The sequence below is a fragment of the Beta vulgaris genome, chromosome 2 (assembly GCF_026745355.1).
Source record: "Beta vulgaris subsp. vulgaris cultivar EL10 chromosome 2, EL10.2, whole genome shotgun sequence".
Taxonomy (NCBI): domain Eukaryota; kingdom Viridiplantae; phylum Streptophyta; class Magnoliopsida; order Caryophyllales; family Amaranthaceae; genus Beta; species Beta vulgaris.
In genome coordinates, this window is record NC_079203.1 from 15,520,279 (window position 1) to 15,541,921 (window position 21,643).

General features: G+C 34.9%; 1 protein-coding gene across 4 annotated transcripts in view; it reads left to right on the forward strand.

Annotated features, from left to right (window-relative positions):
• Positions 1-9,531, forward strand: part of LOC104906171 (uncharacterized) — a 32,323-nt gene extending 22,792 nt beyond the window's left edge. For 3 of the 4 annotated variants that reach the window (XM_010694886.4, XM_010694887.4, XM_048638511.2), the window contains 5 exons: positions 13-120; positions 908-976; positions 1,051-1,113; positions 1,198-1,349; positions 2,575-3,531. In XM_010694886.4, the coding sequence (XP_010693188.2) occupies positions 13-120; positions 908-976; positions 1,051-1,113; positions 1,198-1,349; positions 2,575-2,869 (687 nt within the window). In that variant the 3' untranslated portion in view covers positions 2,870-3,531. Of the gene's footprint in view, positions 1-12; positions 121-907; positions 977-1,050; positions 1,114-1,197; positions 1,350-2,574; positions 3,532-9,403 lie in introns of those variants that run through there. The other variant, XR_007271009.2, reaches the window with a different exon arrangement.
• Positions 9,532-21,643: the final 12,112 nt, after the last annotated feature.

Below are 21,643 nucleotides of genomic sequence, written 5' to 3' on the forward strand. Positions count from 1 at the left end.
TTTTGTAATCAGGAACATATTGTTGCTGACCCATATGAAGCAGCTGTTGTCTCACTACCTGCTGCTGTCCAAGATCGTCTGCTTCGGATCCTACGACTGGGTATTGCTTCACGTTATGATGTAAGCATTCTCAATTTAACCTCTTAGCATTTTCTATTTCTACTTCCTTGCATGGAGCTATTTTTGGTTGTGTGCATTCTTAGGTTTAGGAACGAAGGTAGCACATAAATAATGCCTTTTAATGAAATGAAAAAAAATTGGGTGAGACTGTCGGTCCAATTGGACAATGACGAGTGCAAATCTCCATGAAGTAAAATCGAAGATGATTTCAACGCCAAACTAAGAAATCAATTTTACCGAAGAAAATAAGAATCAAAGACAGCGCCATGTATGACAAATTCAATCACCCAAGAAATCAAGAAATCACTCTCAAGTCATCTGAGCTGAAAAACAATAAAGAAACCCACAAGAAAGATAGAGAAAAGTGAGAGCTTTGATTAATGGCAAGAAAATAAGCAGAGCATTCGAGAGGCTCAGTCTCTCCCACAGATTACAAGTCACTACAAAATTCAACACACACCATTATTCCCCTTACCCCCTATTTTATAGACTATTGCTCTCCAAAAATAACGGCTACTGACATTCTTCTGAGCTGACCTGACATTCCTCTATTTGTGCTGACATTTCTGAATATTCTTTGGTAGTGGCTCTATTCTCCCACTTGGACAGGTTTGCCCCTCCATTTCTTGCGTGCATACGTCAGTCAAGGTTTGGGGATTGAATTCATTACATGTTCCCATCATTTGTCTCCAGCAAATCTCTAATTAATTCATTGTATTCCTATAGGATATTGGCTCTGTTCATCTATTTTTCCATTCTTTGGTTTTAATGTGATTCATGCTGGCAGATTGACATCCGATGCCTGAGAAGTCTTAATGAGATTCCAGAATCAGCTGCAATATCTGTCCTTGATCAGGTGAGGTTTTGGTTGTATCTTCATCTCCTCTTCTCATTTCCTGTATGAAACCAACTATACTCTCCTGTATGCAGTTTCTGTTATCAGGAGCAGATGAGAATGACAAAGGAGCATTTCTTGCTGGATTGATTACCAAGGTATTCACCTCACCTGGATGCAAATTATAAAATTGTAGTTTCCAGGAGATCCTTTAACATTCCATTGAGGATTCTCGCGTTCAGTACCAGGTTAGAAGTTTTGGGATAAGTCAAGTGCCTGAATATACATCAAGAGCAAATGAATCTATCAGTGTACGATCAGACTTGGCCAGGTTGCGGAGTCGAAGCCAGGTGCCAGCTTTGGACTCCTTTTCTTCTCACATGGCCACCTCAAGGTCAGTTGTATCCAGCCCTTCTCCTGCCGTACACATTTTTGTGTGCACAAACTAAGTGACTAATAGATAACACATTTATTTGCTAAGGAGTAGGACACGAGGGTAGTGTAAAATTGAAATTTTGAGGGGAATGAACTAAATGTTATATTTCTATGAACTTATTTTGTAGCTAGACCTTCACCATTTGTTGCACGTGGCTGAAAAACTTTGTTGATATTTACACTTAAATGAGTTGGATTTATTTCTAAATTGGCCATTTGGCATGCTTTATTGGTCCTGTAATTGTGCTTTGTCCATGTATACTGAATAATTGTATAGATGACATATTTGTTGAGTGTTCAACATCCTATTTTCACATCTTTGTCACTCTCCTATTGGGAACACCAACTAATTTTGGGGCGTACACAGTAAATATTCTGTAACATATACTACGGTTTTTTCATCATATATCCCCGACAAATTTTTGTTGCACCATATACCATTTCAAGTTTCCAAATTCACCATATAGCCTCTACTTTTCAAAAGATACATCCACTTGCCCTTAATGACTAACGACGTTAACGCCCGTTAGTCATTAACCCCCTAACCTTAATTAACTAACGCAAACCCTAATCTCCTCTAGCCTAATTAACCCTAAACCCTACCCTAATCTGCCCTCTAACCCTAATTAATGTCCGTTAGGTTTAGGTTAGTTAATTGAGTTAGGGGGAATTAGGGGGTTAATGACTAATGGACGTCAATGCCGTTAGTCCTTAAGGGCAAGTGGGTGTATTTTTTGAAAAAGTAGAGGGTATAGGGTGAATTTAGAAACTTGAAAGGGTATATGGTGCAAAAAAATAAATTTGTCAGGGTATATGGTGTTAAAACTGTATGTATACTAAATCTTGTGTTATATTGTAAATTCTGAGATTGACTAAGTGGGTGGATGAGATAAGGGAGTGAAACTAATATTCCCCTTGAAATGGTTCAGCCGTCCAAACAAGAATGTTAATTATCTTGGAATATTAGCAAATTGCTTGTTTTGTTTTGTTTTTTTGTTATTCTCAATTCTTGACTATCATGAATGAATTTTGACATGTTACTTGTGCTAATGATGTGTTTCCTCGAGTTTTGAGGACCTAAACCAACAGAACTTTAGGATGAAGTTATAGTTCTTTCTATTGGCATCGCATCTTGAGTTGTAGACCCCTGACTTTTTATTTGTATGCTTTAATCATTTCTGTAGGTATGAGAGATATTCTCCTCGTTTGCCATATTTCGACTACTCACTATCACCTCGAGCTGGCATCACAAGAACATCGGAGGAAAGGAACTCTTCCCCAATCCACTTACCGGTTTCCTCATCAAGCTACGGGAGAATGGGAATGAAATCACCTGTTATACAGGGGGCATCTCACCAACCCACACGATCTCAAGTTAGATTTGATCCTTTTACAGGTGAACCTTACAAATTCGATCCCTTCACAGGTGAACCTATTCAACCCGAATCTCTTTCTCGGGGTAATCAAAGCTTTTATTGAAGCTAATGGAAGCTTTAGGAGCACAATTTTTGATCCTGATCTTCTGGTAACTAGTGAAAGGGGGAATATCAACCTGAAGAAGTTGTACAATAGTAAGAAATGTAGGTTGTTCTTGGAGTAGTGAAGGTGTGATTTGGGCTCACGTGAGAATAACATGGTTATGTGAGAATACCTAGTTATATGAGAATAAATCTGAGCCCTAGGATTGCTCTAATCTAACGGCAGTCATATATCGCATTTCATTATCCTTAAAAAGACTATCCTGCTTCCTTCACCTACAACTTCTTCTCCTTCACCTTCCTTTCTACAGTAGCTCGACCTAATGTAGCAAATCAACAATTTCGTCCTTTATTAAAGCTCGAACAAGATTCAAAACAACGATTTCATTCTCAACTGAAGCTCAAACAAGAATAAGATTTGACGTTCTCCATTGAAGCTCGAGCAAGATACAAAGTGGTATTTATTCGGATTTTTTAAGCTATATTTTTTAGTTATTTCTCGGATTTTAGGGTTTAATTTTCATAGTTTTGATGTTGCCACTCTGAAATTAAGCTATATTTGGAGAATGTGATTCTCATTTTTGCTTGTATGTTTTACTTGTTTCGTTTTATTTTATTTTTTTAGAACTTTGTCTGGTAAAACTTCCATCTTTTTTAAGTGTATTTTGATTTGCATTTGTATTGGTGATGTACTTTTAAGCAACTAGTGATGTACTTTTCAGCCACTGGCAATGTATTTTTGAGCCACCATTAGTTGAGACAGTTGATAATGAGTCAGAGAACTGGTGATAATTGTTGATGATGTAAATATTGACTATTGGTAATATCCTTGTTCTAATGTTGGAGTAAAATACATAATTCATTTTTTTTTTAAAAAAATTTACTCACTAATAAGCTGAAACAATTCAAGATTTGGACTTAGATGAATGATAGAAATATAATTGATTTGAACTAATTGAAGGATTTTTTCGACGAAAAGCTGAATTGAATGATAGAATCAGAAGTATAGAACTCATCTAATTTTAGATGATTCGGTGGAATGACTCAAGCTGAGTAAAGTAGAAATAGGATAAAGCTTTACAAGTTTGTTAGCTGCTTCCTTTTTGCAAATTTTAATGATGATTCGATAAGCTAAATGATACTTGTCCATCCCATCTCAAGCTCTATAATTCATATGGTATGCTTGCAAAGTTGCAATAGATAATAATCAATCATGATTAGCTGTAATTAATCTTTACGAATCTTCAATTCGGCCTGTTTAGTCTGCCCAAAAGAGTAAGATCCCCTTATTGGGTTGCTCCTCTTCAGTCATGTTTCTAATTGCTCCTTGGTGTCCTTTTTGCAGTTCATATCCTTTCTAACCAAATTCCCCCCTATGTTAGGTCATTGCCCTTAGAATCTTACTAGAATTTTTTGCACGCGATGCGTGCTTGAATTTTTTCCGAATAGAAACTCAATTTTCTTCGGCATAATAGTCAAAATTTGAACATTAGACATACGTAGTATAATTGCTTTTAGTTGCAAAATTTGATTGGTTTAGTTTTTGTCACTTAAGTCTCTTACCATTCTTTTTGTTTTTGTTTTTTTTTTTACTTTTCAAAGTTAAATTCTATGAATAAAATAGAAAATTTTTTGAATTTATTTATGATTTCTAATATTATTATTTTTTAGTTGATTTTTGAAATAAGTACAATACTTCATAAATTATAAAGAAAGTAGACACTTTGATTTCAAGTCAATTTTTTCATAGGTTGTAGTTTGTAAGTGAATTTTTAAGTTCTTGTAAAGTTTCCTCATTTTAGTGATTTGCATAACGTAAATTATGCAATTTTATGATTTTAGTTGACTTGTGGATGATTATTATAATTATATTTTTGATATTTTTGTTTGAAGCCTCCTTTGATTTGTAAATGAATTTGTAATTTAGAATGGGAAGGGAGTAAGATAGTCTCTTCATTCGGGGACACCATAGCTCCCCCCTTCCGATCCCTTATATAATAGAGTTATGTTGTACTTTAATTCTTGAATGATATTTTATATAAACCTTTTTACCTTGATAATTTATCACTATTATATAATAGAAAAAAGTACGTCCAAATATATGTAAAAATTTCATTATATATAGGAAACACTATTAAAAAACGTAAATAATTTTTTTCCTCGTCTAATTTTTAAATTTTGATTTCACTACAAAAACACCTCTATTTTTTTATCATGACCCACCATTAATTATGAATGGTTCTTGAGAATAGTGATTTGTAAGTAAATTTTTGTAAATGTTGTTGTATGTATTGACGTTCTAGGTTATTAGTTTTAGTTTGTATATTAATTTTAAATTTCAATAAAGTTTTCTGATTATTTGAGTGATTTGCGTGATTTTTATAACGTGATTTTCTCAATTGTATGGGTGATTTGTAAAGTTTCTTCTTTTAAGTGATTTGTGAGTGAGTGTTGTAAATTTATTTGCGGTATTTTGACATTCCTTTTGTAATTTAGAAAGAGAAGGAGGGCAAAATAGGCGTTTCAAAAGAGGACACCAATGCTCCCCCCTTCCCTTATATAATAGAGATTAATAAAAGTTGTCCAGCTTGACTAACTGAGTCTGGACTTTTGAGTTCTCGAGAATTGATATATATTCCTCACCCCCAAAATCATTGGTACTTATTATTCCTTGAAAAGAAACAAAGTTTAAGTTGCTACTAATGCTTGTGTCTTCATATAGGTAAGATCTTGCTTGTATATGTCAAAACTGTTTTTTGGTAGCCTATTCTTTAAACCAATGCAACTCATGTGTCATGTGGTGTTGTCTTCATAAATCTGGAACTGTTTCTGCAACTCGTTAAGAGTTATCAATTTACTATTCTAATATATATGAAACAACTCTTGGACACCTATAAATGATGATACCTTTTCAAATAATTGATACCAATAGTCCGAACAATGCCCCCCTTCTTTAAACAATCCAAATTACTTTCTATCTTAGATTGTCCCAAAGATTTCTCCGAAAGTAGACCTCCATGAATTATAAGTTCTTAAAATTTGGCCATCACCACCTTCTCTATTTTGAACTGTTGGCAAGTTATGAATCATGTGGTGGTTGCTTTAGGATTGTTGGAACCATTACAAGTTAACCATTAGTTGAGATTGTTTGTAAAAATTATAATTGATTTATATGATCCTTTATTATTTTTTTTATATGAAATTGAATTTTACTTAACGTACATTAGATCTTTACTACATATACATGAGTAGTACATTACATGTACATTGACATGCTTCTATGAGTACATCTGACAAATGCTTTGTCATTTCAATTATCTAATGGAATTTCTTATATATATGTACTCATAGAAGCATGGCGATGTACATGTATTATATTGTAAAATTTTATACAATATATGTATTATTTTTCTTATATGACTTCTAGTTTACATGTACAACATATGTATATGTATTAAGCAAGAAATCGGTCCTAACTAATGGAATTTCTAATTTTACAATATATGTATTATTTTCCTTATATGTACCGATTGAAACTGATATATACAATCCAGGGGGTTATTCTAGTAGTTATGTTTATCGAACTCCATTGCTACTATTGTTGTATGTCATATTGATTATAGAACTAAAACGTTCAGTGATGTAGATGCAATTTAGAGCCATCGTTGATGTACATTTAAGTCATCACTGATGTACTTTTGATCCATTGGTGATGTACTTTTAAGAAACAAAGACAAATGGTGTTTGGTTGACATGGTGTAGGCCCGTGCACAGTACTCAAATATCTAATTTTTGCTACTTATTGCAAATTAGAGCAGCAAATTCAGATGCATGCAGCAAATCCTAGTGATGCGTTGTGACATCCTCAACTATCCAGTGTGTTCAAGACAACAATGGATCCGGAATCAGCTTAGCAAGTTGTTCACAGGAACACAAATGTTATTGGATTTCATTGCATGAGACGTGTATATGTCATACACTCATGTTCGATGTCGGATACCATGTATACTTTATGATAGGAAATGAAAAGCATATATTTTTTCTCCCTATGACTAATGTATATTAGCCAACGGTTTGTACTGGTTCGTTTTCAATTTGATGTCACTCTTTCCATGAATCATGGACAATAATACACATGGATGTAAATATTGATGAGAACACTGCATATTTTTTTATTTAAGCATAGTAAATGAAATGAAAGGGTTGTGTCATGTAGTGAGTCACTTGTAATTGAAAGCAATTAGCAAAGAGTTACTTTACTATCACAATAAGATATTGCTATGCTGCTAACACTTCATAACACTAGGGAGGAAACAAAAAGTAGAAGTTAGATAAGATTGTTTTCTTGCTTATATTGTAAAATTCCAGCTTCTGGCATTTCCAAACTCAAATTTATATTAATAGCGGGACAAACAACAAAGACTATTACATTAACCAGAATACAATATATACATATTAATAGTGTGGTCCTAGCTTCAGGAACATCTTATATAAAGCAGGTGACGATTCCAATAGTGAAGAAAGTTTGTTGGGTTCCAAATGTGTATTTCACAGGGTTAAATACATGTACGAGAAGGACAAGTGACTCTAGCTGCATAGGATTAGAGCCATTGAGAGAAGCTTCTTGTCTCTGGCATCTCTTCAAATTTTTACCCTTGTGAACTTCCTAGAGCCATTGATTTAATACATGTAGACCTCTAAGCTACTCAAACTAAGGAACTCAAGCTTCACTGCAGTAGCTATAAAACAAGTGAGCATGGATTGCCATGTCAAGTCTATTTTTCTCTCAAAATTCTGAGGCTGCATGAGTGAAACTAGCCTCCCTACAACTTTAGAATCCACAAGGCTACCTTTGTCAGTACATTTAAACATGCTTTTTTATCTCGACTGACCAGAGTCCCCATTATCAGGTCTTGTAGACGGCTCTTGTTAGTGGCATGAGAAGACTGGTCGCCTTGTTATCTCTTTTTCCCCTTTTCCGTGAGAAGACCAGAGTCCTCAAAATTCTTAGGTTGTACAAACTATGTTTCGAAGGTGATATTGCTGCTGAACCATTTACTAATTTTGGGTACAGGGACCTTGTTGTTGTTCTGCTGATGCGTGCATTTCTATGTGTGTTTTATGCAACAGTTGATCTTCTTCTTCCTGCCATTCAGATATGAGCCAAGACACATTAAATGCCAGAATCAAGACAACACAAAATCGGAAAAAGAAAAATAAATAAAAGGAACCAACTCAACCAAATTGATAATAGGAATCATTGGTTCTAGATTTAATAGTTAGATTTGGCCAGTCAAAAAGCAAAAAATAAACAAAGAAAAAAAATACCTTACTACATCAACAATTTAAATCACATTGAGGTAGTTAGCTCGTAGTACTAGATAGGCTACCCTTTTCGAACCTACAAGCTTCTATTTTAAAGAGACCAGCATAATTATTATACCTCCTTTGTAGTGTACTGCATAACTCTTCTAAACTTCCCATTCTACTTCTCTACATAAATCTCTATAAGATTTTATTCCTTTTCTATGCTTTCTTTTAATCATATAGGTTTCCTTCTATCAAAATATAAATTCTCAACTTGTACTTAGTATTAATTTTAAAGACTTTCCACTTAATGTGGTAGTCAAAGGTATTACTCCTATAAGAAAACATAACATGTTTACCAACTAGTTAAAACAAAACGCTAATCAATTAATCAGAGAAGTATATTTGTACTTGAGATTTAATGTACTTTTAAATTTTAATGTACTAGTTGTGTGTATATAGTAAACATTTGATGAACATGGCAAAACTCTTACCTATTACCTAGCTAAAAAGAAAATATAAAGATGATAAAACACTTCAAGAGCAACGCACATGAACAAAAGTTCCTCATTGATATCCAACAACAGCGCAAAACGACATATATATAGAAGAATATGAACAAAAGTTTCACTGTTTCAGTAACATTCCATCACCATATATAGTCTCTAAAACTACTAATTTTCGATTAAAGGATGTTAAAAAAGCAACCTATATAATTAGGGAATCCATGAATTAAGTGTCGAGCACAAGTACATCAATTCTAAAAAAAAATTGAGTTGCATGAATTATTTTTACTAGAAGAGGAATTTCATGAATTAGGCTTTACTTCACCTAGAGCAATCAAAATTTCATTCAAATTTGAAAATTTCATACCTGATAATGATGATTGGAAAACAAAAAATTGAGTAGCACAAGAAGTTGCATAGAATGATGAATTGAACAACACTTGATAGATGAATTTCTATCGGAGTGAAAAGTTTATATTTTAGTTCGCAATCAATTGATCGATGATGAGAGATGAGTTTTGGTTTTTCCTCATTTGAAAGCTACTGTATTTCACGATTCAAACGATTTGTTGTCGCGGAAATGAAAATTGATGGGTTTTCTTATTAGAGCTTGGCCAAATCGCAACCCTTGGTTTGCTATGATCTAATGGTTGTAGTTTATTCTCACATATTTTTCTATTCTCACATAACTCTTCATTCTCACTCGATCCCGACTCGTGAAGGTGTTATTTAATGATCAAATGGTTACTCAAAATTACATATAGGTTTTAAGTTGATTCAGAGCGTAATGAAAGAAAGATTTGGGGAAATGTACACAAGCCTTTATATGATTGATTATTCTTCTGGTTCAGCAATTTCTGATTTGCTGTCTGTCTCGCATTACAATTAGAAAAATACTAAATGACGCAATGTTCAGTGGTCAGTGAACATTGCCCTGAGAAGTCTGATATGCCTTTTGGAAGGTTATTTAAAAGACATATATGCCCTTATTTGTTAACTTTGGTTGATTTTTTTGCTAGAATTTTTAGAGGACAAAGACGTGAAAGTAAAAGAGAGGTAAAGTAAATGACATCTACTGGGCACAACTTATGGGAAATGAAAGAGATGGAATGGAGAGATGGGAGAGCCAAAATTTTAGGGTTAACTGAAGAAGTCAGATGTATCTAGTTGGAAATCCGAAATTATTGTTCATTTGGGTCATCCAATTAGTCGTAGGTAGGTATGGGCATGGAACTCATACCTGAACTAGTCCCGGTTGCACTAGAACCATTTATAAGGGTCTGGGTCCAAAATTTTGAGAATCATTGGATCAGGGTGTTAAAATTCGGGTCTGGGTTCAAGTTTAGCCCAAAACATGACTGAGCAATGATCCAATGAAGCAAGCTGCTCTTGTCACCCCATTTTCCACGGAAACCAAGAGCAGGAGCAGCCCATTCAGGCTTGGTCAATGAAAATTGAACTATTAGTGTTCATTTGGGTCATCCAATTAGTCGTAGGTAGGTATGGGCATGGAACTCATACCCGAACTAGTCCCGGTTGGACTAGAACCATTTATAAGGGTCTGGGTCTAAAATTTTGAGAATCATTGGATCAAGGTGTTAAAATTCGGGTTTGGGTTCAGGTTTAGCCCAAAACATGACCCCAACTTGTCCCATATACCCACTATAATAATGCAATCTTTTAGCCATTCGAAACGAATAAGCTACCTTTTAATTATTCCTGAATAATGCAATTTTTAACAAAAAATTCTTTGAATGGGTAAAAATCGAATGCAACTTATTCAATAGCTAAAAGGAGACACGTGTTAACTATTAATTGGTTCTTGAATTAAAATTCAAAATGACAAAAAAAAATCCCTCCTCCATGGCAGTGGCTGCCACGATACTCTCTACTCTTCCCACCTTCACCTCCTTCACAACCCCCACCATCACCACCTTCTTCTCTTTTTCACGAAACACCATCACCACCTTCTTCTCTCTTTCACGAACCACCATCACCACCTTCTTCTCTCTCTTTCACCGAAACTCACCCACCTCTTCGTTCCACGAACAACCCTCATGAAACCCCCATCACTATCACTACCATCACCACCTCACAAAACACGAAACACGAATCACCGTATAGAACGCACCAATGCACGAACTCTAGGATGGATTTTAATTCAAGGGTGGGTGGGGTTCAGTGATTTTAGGGTTGGGTGGGTGAGTTTAGGTGGTTTCGGGATGGGGTGAGTGGGTTTTGGTGGTTTTCGGGATGGGTAGGTGGGTTCCGTTGGTTTTAGGGATGGGGTGAGTGGGTTTTGGTGGTTTCCGAGATGGGGTGGGTGGGTTCCGCTCGTTTTAGGGATGGGTTGGGTGGGTTTTGGTGGTTTGGGTGGGTTTTTCATCCAAATGCGACCCTCACTTTCTCACTTAATTTAGGTTGAATTGGTTTTAACAATTTTTCTCTTTTTGATAAATTAGAACGAATAGGGAAAACTAAAAATTTAAATATAGTTCTCAAGACACACTCAAAGAACTATAGGATCTTGATACAACCAAACAAGACACACTCAATTTAGGCTATCAATCCTAAACAACCAAGACACACTCAAGTTGTAATAGGGGTTTGAGACACACTCAAAAAAAAAGTTTCACAAAGAAAAACATTTTTAATTCAAACTCAAATCCCCCCCGGGGCCCCTTTTATTTTTTGGTTTGATGTCATTTATAGGAGTAATGAGTAGCAAAGAGGAAGTCAAAAGACTTCAAAAACTCCTACAAACCGTCCAAAGAGGAGCTGTTTTAGGAGTTACAAAGCTCCTTGATCTAAGCCTCTTGTTAAGCTCCATTAAATGAGTTGTTACAAGAGTTAAAATTAGCACAATAATCATGCCTAACATCACCATATCTCTTGCCTAATGTGATCCTAATCACACTCCTAATCATGAGCTTACTTGACGAGCAATTTTATTACAACTCAAAACAATAAAAATAAATAGAAACTAAATAAAACCCAAACAGGCACTTCGAATGTGGATGCATGCCTCATGTTGGACCTTCAATTTGCTTCATTGTTGGGCTCATATTTGCTTCAATTTTGTTTTTTTGAATGGTTAGGTGAGTGGTTAAAAGTGTTGGAGACTGGTGAAAAGTGCAAAAAGGAAATTAAATTACCAATTATTCAAGTAACCAGTCATTACTCCAAAAATTTTGGGTATAAAGGTTTCATTATTTAAGAATAAGTAAAATGTTACCTTATTCGTTGCGAACGGCCAAAGGTTGTATTATTAAAATAAATAATCCATATATATAGGGTTGTGTCTTAATGAGAACCCTTTTATGGTGGGAATCGTGAAGACTACTTAAAATAAGCAAATGCTTCAGAAAATGAGCAAAAAAATATAAAATGAGAAAAACGCAAAATGAGCACGAAAAAAGTTAAATGAGAAAAAGACCTAAATTAAAAAACATAAAACGGGCAAAAACGTTACTAAATGAGTATAAAAATGTTAAATGAGCAAAAACATAAAATAAACAAAACATAAAATGAACAAAAACTTTGTGAAATGAGATAACATGAAAAGCTTGTCCAACCGCTTTCACCATAGACTAGAAAAGATGTTGCTGTTTAGGGAATATATATTTCGTTAACTTCGCCTAGTTGACAAAAAAATTGCCTCAATCCAAGCGGTCGAAATTATTAATCATGATAATGTTTACTTGCAACAAAAATAAGTAGTTTTTCTATCTAAACGTTCCAAACTTCTTTCGTTTAGCCATGGTACTGGAAGCAAAAAAGTAAAACTAATTATTTAACTAAAGGAGACGCCAATACAAGTTATTTCCACGCCCATGCTTCTATTTGAAGGAATAGAAATCAACTAAAGGAATTCACTTTTGCCAGCAATGTAGTCGTTACTACCCCCCCTTGGATATTACAGATGAAATTACGAAAGAATTTCAAGCTAGATTTATTTCCAACCCTATGTGTTCTTTCAGTATTTTAGAAGACTCTTCTCTAATTTCCCCAATATTTCAATTGAAGAAATTTTTTTCCTTATTAGTCCTGTTTTGCGAGAAGAGATTAGAACTGCTACTTTTGATTTAGCCCTGGATAAATCTCCTGGTCCAGATGGCTACCCCCCCCCCCCTTATTTTACCAGTAATATTGTGCGTTAGTAGGAAACTCGATTATTCGTATTGTTCAAGCCTTTTTCCATTCTGAAAAAGTATTAAGAGAGATTAATCACACTTTTCTTGCATTAATTCCTAAAATTGACAATCACTTTAGACCGATAAGTTTATGCTCTATAATTTGTAAGATTATTTCAACGATTATCACTAATCGTCTGAAAGTCGTTATGGGAAAGATTATTCACCCTCATCAAAGGGCTTTCGTCCCGGATATACTCATCCAAAATATTCTTATAGCTCGTGAAGTGTTTCACTCATTTAGAAGGAATACCGGTAGGACTGGTTGGATAGCTATTAAATTTGATATGGAAAAAGCTTATGATCGCCTAGAACAGAAATTTGTTTTTGTCATGCTTGAAAAGCTTAGGTTTGATACTCAATGGATTGAATGGATTAAGACTTGTATATCAACCTCTTCTTTCTTTGTTCTAGTTAATGGCATCACTGGCTTGTCCTTTACTCCTTCCCGAGGAATTAGACAAGGAGACCATTTATCTCCATACTTATTTATTCTTTGTGCTGAGCTTCTTGCCCGTCAATATGCGATTGCTAGCTCTCAGCGAGATAGGCTAATTGGTATTCCAATTGGCAATTCTAGTGTTAGAATCCCTTTCTTAACTTTTGCAGACGATTACATGATTTTTGCTAAAGCTAATGACCAAAGCTTCTTCGTTATTCGCCAAATCCTTGTTAAATACTGCTCTATGTTGGGCCAGGTAGTTAATTATCATAAATATGCTTTTCAAGTGTCTCCTTATATATGTTTCTCCTCACCAAAAGGCCAACTTTGCTTCCATTCTAGGTATGACGGAATGATCTAGGTGAGTATCTTGGTAAAGACTACGAAAACATTTGGGGAAGTTCTTTCTCAAGTTGATTCTCAGCTTTTTAAATGGAAATCCAACCCTCTTTCACAAGCAGGTAGAACAACTCTTATTCAGTCCAATCTGGCCACTAAAGCTAATTTTCAAATGTAGAGTTTTTACTTGTCAAAGACTATTCTAAATAGCCTAGACAAAACCTATAGAAATTTCTTTTGGAATAAGAACTCTCTTAGTTCCACTTCTAATTCGATGGGATGGAATAGGATTTGTAAAGCAGAATCTAACAATGTAGCTCTTCAAATGAAGTTACTTTGGAAGATTCTCAAGGATCAAAATAATCTATGGGTTCGACTGTTGCATAGGAAGTATGTTAAAGACCAAAATATTTTGTCCTACAAGGTTTCTTCCCTTACTTCTTGGCAGTGGAAAAACCTTATGAACCTTCGTGAAATTTTCCCAAGGCTTGAGATGGCAGATTGGGAATGGCTAGGATATTAAATTTTCAGAGGATACTTGGGTTTTTCAATACCCCCTTAGTTCCATTATTCAGCCTCTGCCTAATTCTTATCACTTTTGGGTGAATGAATTTATCGCTTCTTATGGTTGCTGGGATATAGCCAAACTCAATCTCTTTCTTCCTCCGGTCTTAGTCAACCCTGTGTTGGCAGTTTTTATCCCTTCTAATCCCTAGACAGATGCTCTTTGTTGGGTTTATCCCCTTCATGGAAAATATTCAGTCAAGTCGGGAGCTCTTCTAGCTCAAGGTCTCCTCAATCCTGACATTGTCAAAGTGGAATATGCTTGGATTTGGAAGATTAACGTCCCTCCTAAGACTAAAAATTTCCTTTGGAAAGCCTGCAACGATAGGCTCCCCACAAAGGAAAGTTTGGAAAAAAAGTCATATTTTCTTGCCACATGAATGTGTCTTTTGTGATTTTCATTCAGAATCAGATTCCCATATTTGCTTTTTCTGCCCATTTGTGACTGATGCAATTGTTATGCTTGATAACAAATATAGTCGGCCTAATAACTTCCCGAATAGCATGGCTATTGACTCTTCTATGTCTTTTCGCTCGATTCTTCATCAATGCCACACTTGTCTTTCAAATGATGATATCTACTACTTTTCTATTATCTGGTGGTTTGTGTGGTTCTTTAGAAACAAATCTATTTTTAATGAAGATAACTTCTCTCCTTTTCAAGCTTTAGCTATCATTAATAAATTTGTGTCTTCTTAGTTCAAAGTTGCTTCTGTGATAGTCATATTCACTCTGCTTCCTCTTACCCTTGTCCTAAAAGTCCTAAGATTTCCAAATAAAGGACAAATCTCATTTGTCCCCTCCTCCTAATAATTTCTTTAAGCTTAATTTTAATGGTTCTAAAATCAGCTATGGTAACTGCTCCTTTGGATTTGTTATCCGAAATGATGAAGGTACAATCCTGCTCTCTGGTGCTATGTCTCTTGTCCCCTACTCTTCTATTATCCAAGCTGAAGCTTGGGGTTTAAGGAAAGGGGTTAGAGGTGCTCACTCCCTGTAATCCCCCGTAAATTTATAAATTTTATAAATAAATTTTAGTATATATATATTTATATTTAAATATAATTTAGTTTAAAATAAATTATTTACTTAAACTGTTAACTATTTTGAAAGTCAAAGGAACTATTTAAGGATTTAAGTAGGGGTGTTCACGGTTTGGGTCGGTGCGGTTTGGGATGTAACCCAACCCAAACCGCAAATATACGATTTGACATTTTTCCAACCCAAACCGCATCGCACTTTTCCCAAAACCAACCCAAACCGAACCGCACAAAACAATTCGGTGCACATGGTTTAGCCATTTTTTCCTCCGCGAAATTAATTTTGTAATCTAAGAGTAAAAAACATTGTTAATAAGAGTCCAAATAGATATGAAGTTGACTTCATAATTAAACTTAAATAATGATTTATTAAAAGTGTTAAAGTTCTTTAGACAAGACTTCTTTTTTCAGTTTTATACTTGTATGGCACCTTGTCAAGTGTATTTAATGTTTTTATAAAAAAAATTATAAAATTGTGATTTGCGGTGCAGTTTTGGTTTACAAAAATTAAAACCCAACCCAAATCGCAAACCGCGGTTTGCTTGAAATCATAACCCAAACCGCAATTTTAAAATCGCAAACCAACCCAAACCGTGAAAAAACGGTTTGGGTTACGGTTTGGTGCGATCCAAACCGCACTCTAAACAGCCCTAGATTTAAGGAAGTTAAAATATTTTGTTAAGGCATGATTTGAAAAACATTTAAAATACTATTTGGATTTGAAAAAGAAATTTAAATGGATTTGAGGAACCCAAGCACTAAATGGACTAGGAAAAGGGACTTCTAGTGATGTTAGGAGTTTTATTCATCCATCCTATTAATCTTTCAACTCTACTTAAAACTCAATTGCCTTTTTCCTAAGCCCAAAAGGAAAATATACCTATAAATACCTTGAACCCAAATATTTTACCCATACAAATTTTCTCTCTCCTCCCTCTCTCACTCAAAGAACCGGCCACCCTTTTACTTCTCCCTCTTCACAATTTTTCTTTCTTCTTCTTCTTTTCCTCTCTTCCAAGAAACACTTTCTTCCTAAACAAGAAATTCTCCAACTTCACACCACCACTGCCGCCGACCACGAGCTGATGTCGCTGCTGCTGTTGTGCTTCGATCATCACTTCTTTGTTCTTCTTTCTTGTGTTGGTTTGATTACTGTTCTTCTTCCTCAAGTTTTGATTAAAGATTATATTTTTATGATTTATTTTAGTACCAAATATGTTTACAAGCTTTAATTTACTATTTTAATGATGAATTTATGATTATATAAATTATGTAGTGAAAGAATAAAAATTCAGATTTGATTATTATGTTTAAATTGGAATTTTAATTATCAAAGCATGGACTTTTAGGGTGTTAAAGATTGAAACATCATAGTAGCATGTTATAAACTATGAAATTGATTAAACTTATGAATTTAAGCATGTTTAAGTATGTTTAAAGGGAGTTTTAAGAAATTATAAGTTGCTGGAATTTTAAAAAGGTTGTTAATAATGGAGTTTTATGAATTTTTAAAGGAGATTCAAAATATAGTAGTACTATGCTAGGGAGTATAAGTAATTGAAGTTTTAATGATGAAAATTACTATTAAATATTTTTAAAGGATATTCTAAGTATTTTAAAGTTGCTGGAATTTATTTAGAGTATTGATTATAAATTTTATTGGTTGTTTTAGGCGGAGATTTTTCTGTAGGCGACTTCTAAAGTTGTTAAAGTGGTCTATCAATTTGTCTACACAATGTCCATACATACTTATGTGTTGTTTGATGCAGTATCATGATTTTGGGAAGGAAAGTTATGTAGTATCATGTATAGGAACTTGTAGGTTCATATATGATTGTTATTTATTTTTTGCAAAACCTTTGAGTAAACTAAAATAATAATAATAACTGTTGGATTTTACTTGTTTTATGCATGTGTGCGAAAATGTTAAGTATGAGGGTCAATTATGAGATTTATATCATGTTTATACGGAAGATTGATGCAAGCATGTTGGTTGGAAACTTTATTTTATTAATTCACATGGAGAAATTAATATATTTATTAGTTGGATCATGATTGAATCATGTGTTCTCTTATATTATTATTTTTCACTACTCTATGAGAATTGTGGGTCTTCTTTGGTAAGTTGATAATTTATACCTTTGAAAGGTAAGTTCGTTGTTGCTAGGTTCAACAAATAAGAAGGATTGGATTAAAAAAAAAAAAAATCTTGGGTTATAAGTTGTATGATCACTTATTTAATCCTAAGATAAAATAAATAAAGTTGTTGATGTTTGATTATATATTATCTGTGTTGCTTGTGTGTCATAAAATCATAACAAGTAGTAACTGGTAAATAATGTAAAGTGAAATTTGGATAGTAATAAACTTTAGACTGATGCACGTCTGAAGTTGGACAATCAGGAGTTGGGGTACATGGTGAGCGTGCCATGACTTTTTCTGGAAATTGGATTGATCATCGTTCCTATTTCTATTTAAAAGGTTCCTCGATATTGTAGGTCATTTGGAATACGAAGTTGCGCCCGTATTTCGTCTTCCTAGGTGATGGTTGGTTTTTAGTTAGACAACTCGGTCCAATGACTATTCCATTAGTGTAATAAAAAGGTTGTTAAATTTTAGTTCAGTAAAAGTTATCTGCAGATTGTTATGTTGTTATTTATCCCTGCTTACTATTTATTACTATCATGTTAGGAATGTTTATTTATTATTCTCTAATACCCAGCTTTGCTGACTACGTGCTTTATTTGTACGTGTTGATCATGGCTTTGCCTTATTAATCATGTGATGACCCATTCTTGGTGAGCAGTTTCTCTAGTGTATTGACATCTACAGGTGCGCAGATGATGCGTCATGGAGTTTCGATGGAGAGCTTGTTTAGCATATTGATTATTTATTGTTTTATAGTAGATACATTATATTTAAGTTTGGTTTGAAGTCAATGTTAACATTGTTTGGTTTTAAAGTTACTTTGTTATTTATTATATTTCAATTCTAAAGTTTAGTTATATGTTTTCCGCTGCAAAATTATAAATAAGTCGATACGTTATCACACGGGCGATAATGCTTTGATGATTCTCTAAGTTTTATATTTGAAAATATATCAGACCTAAATAGGACTACTATAACACTAAGGACATAGATGAGTTTGAAGATGAGATCTTTACGCCTGAACGGTACAAGCAATCTAAGGACAAGAATGATAATGTTGCACCTTAGATCACTATTTATGTATTTATGTTAAAGAAAAATAATAATATATAATAATGTTGGATAGTTAGCCAACAATGATTAGATTTGTTTTATAGTACTTTTCTTTTTAGGAAAATATAATCTTATAGTTAGAACAATTATTTAATAATACCCTTTTGGAGGAATCAAGTTAAATATTTATTTATTCGAGTGAGCAAGAATTTATTCTGGGCACATATTAGGAGTTTAAGAAAATATTTGGGGTTGTAAACTGTCCTAAGGGCATGAGAGTGGGCCAATTTGTGTTGTACCTTAAGGATGAGGCTGACTTATGGTGGAGAGAAAATGGAGCTAGACTGAGTGTTGTGGAAGGATTCACTTGAGATGCTTTTGTTACTACCTTAAGGGGGAAGTTTTACCCTGCGTTTGTGAGGAACCGGAAGTTCATTAACCTTACGATGGGTAGTATGACCATCTCTGAGTATTACAACAAGTTTATAGCACTCTCAAGGTTTGCACGTGAGGTTGTAGCTACTGAGGAGTTGAAGGCTCAAAGGTTTGAGCAAGGGTTGACTGATGAGATATAGTTAGGGTTAGGGGGTGAGACCTTTACAACCCTAGATATTGTGTATGGGAGAGCAATCCACATTTATGGACTTCATTCGAGGCGGGATAAAAAGAATGTTGTGGTAGATGAAAAAAGGAAGGATTACAATGCTGGGGGAAATCAGGAAAACTTCAAGAGAAACAAGAATGGGAATTTTCAAGGGAGTAATAACCATGATAACAACAATAAGGGTCGAGCTGAGAGTGTATCACTGCAAGAAGTGTAACAATAACCACCCTGGTAGAGACTATAAGAGATACCCAGTAACTTGTAACTAATGCCAGAAGACGGGCCATAAGGAGTATGAGTGCTTTATTAAGCAAAAGAAGAAACAAAACGACAATGGGAGTGGTAACCAGGTCAGATCGGGGTTCAACCAGTCGGGAAACAAGATTCTAAGCCTGTAGGGTCGAAGAACAACCAAGAGAACTATAATAAGCCTGCTAGTGAGAACCTCAACCAGAATAAGGCTACAGGTAAATTGTACGTGATGAGTCGCAATGAAGCTGAAAGATCTGCCAACGTAGTTTCTGGTACTTTTTCTATTAACTCTGTCCTTGTTTAAACATTGTTTGATTCGGGGGCGACTTATTCTTTTGTGTCGTCATCTTTCCTTAAGAGTATGAGGTTAGTAGATGGTGAAGAAATTGACTTGCCTATTAGTATACCTGCTCGGGAGATCATAAGGTGTACCAAATTGTTTTAAAAATTTGCCTCTGAAGATAGGAGATTGTGTGTTTCCATCTGATTTAATAGAGTTCAATTTGGGAGACCTAGATGTTATTCTTGGGATGAACTGGTTAAGTCTCTACAAGGCCAATATAGATTGTGAGGTCCGGAAGGTAGTGTTGAGAAACCCTTTGGGAAAATTGACCTCCTATAGACGTTTTGCGAAGCCTAAGAACTTCGGGGTTATCTCTGTGATGCAAGTGAGGAAGTTGATGAAAAAGGGTGTAAATTATTCTTCAGTAGTGTGCAGGACGTGAGTAAGGAAGTTGGGGGTGAATATTGAGGATGTCCCAATTATGAACGAGTTTATGGATGTATTTTCGAGTGAGATTCCGCATATGCTGCCTGCGAGAGTTGTTGAGTTCACCATAGACTTAGTTCCTGGAATTGCACCCACATCAAAAGTACCTTATAGAATGGCACCACCTGAGATGATTGCATTGAAGATGCAATTGCAAGAGTTGCTGGATAAGGGTTATATTAGGCCCAGTGCATCACCTTGGGGTAGTGATAGCCACTGGTGCGAACGGGGCGGGTTGGGTTGTGGGCTGTAGCTGGCTGGGCTGAGATTTCACGGTCCAGGATCGGACCGTGAAATTCATGGGTTGGGTGGGCTGGTTCACGAGCTAAAAGATCTTGACCCACACCGGTCTGTTACCGGTTTTCACGGTTCGGGAAGCGGTTCGTGGGTCTAGTGGGCTGGACCGAGCTGGCGAGCCGGCATGAGAATTTTTTTCAAAATTATTTGTCATTGAAATTATTCATTATTGTTACATAAAATCTTCAAAATGAATTAAAATATATACAATTATTAATATTAATGAATAATTTCATTATTTTTAAATTTGATTGAATTATAATATATGCAATTTGATTAAAATATATACAATTTGATTCAAATATACACAATTTGGTTCAATATTTACTTGGACTGGGCTATCCGGTTCATGGGCCGGGCCGGACCGTTTCATGGTCCGAGCAGGGCGGTTTTAGTAGTGGGCTTTAGTGGGTTGGGCTCAAGAAGTCTGGCCCACGACCCATTTGTTAAGTTCCCTGTTTTGAGTTTTGAGTGATGACAAACCACATTGAACTATTATATTGCATGCATGTTTCTATTTGTATGTGTAGGTGTCAAAGTACGAGTTCAATGGATAGAAAGACGAAGCTTGTTAAGCCAAGTCTTGAAGAATTGCATGAAGACCAAAATCATGTTGTAGCATTTAGGTCTTAGATGCAATGTAAGTGGTATAAAGATGTTCATGTACTATAAAGGTTTGAAACTAGGGAGATGAGTTATTTGTGGATGACAAGAAACCTCGGTTACTTGTCATATACAACTACAAGTAAGCTTGGTTGATTGGAACAGTCTGGGAACAGATATGAACCAGTCCTCTAGGGTTTATTTCATGCATTCGTATTTTAGGAAAGTTTTCTTTCCGCGTAAAATTGATTTTCAAAATACACGGATGCATGGTTTGTTGTGTGAGCAAGATTTCTTAAGTATGGTAAGTGTGTTATATGATATTATACTGATTTATTTGATATCAAATAAAATTAGAGAGTATATTTTCCTTGGAATAATTTCCATATTTCCGAGGAAAATATACTCTCATAATATCATGTAACATTTACTTACCAAGGCTTATTTAAGGAGTTCTGCTATCACACAAACGGTGGGGATTTTGCGCGCATATTTTCATATACTCTAAGCAAAAGCATTCTCTCTCTCAAGCTCTCAAACCTAGCACAAACCCTAATACCACATAGATCTTAAACTACTCTCATTCTAAGCGTGTAAGGCTGTTTATTTTGGAGAGAAAACTTGTTGTAAGTGAGCAATTGTGAGTTCAGTTTGCTGG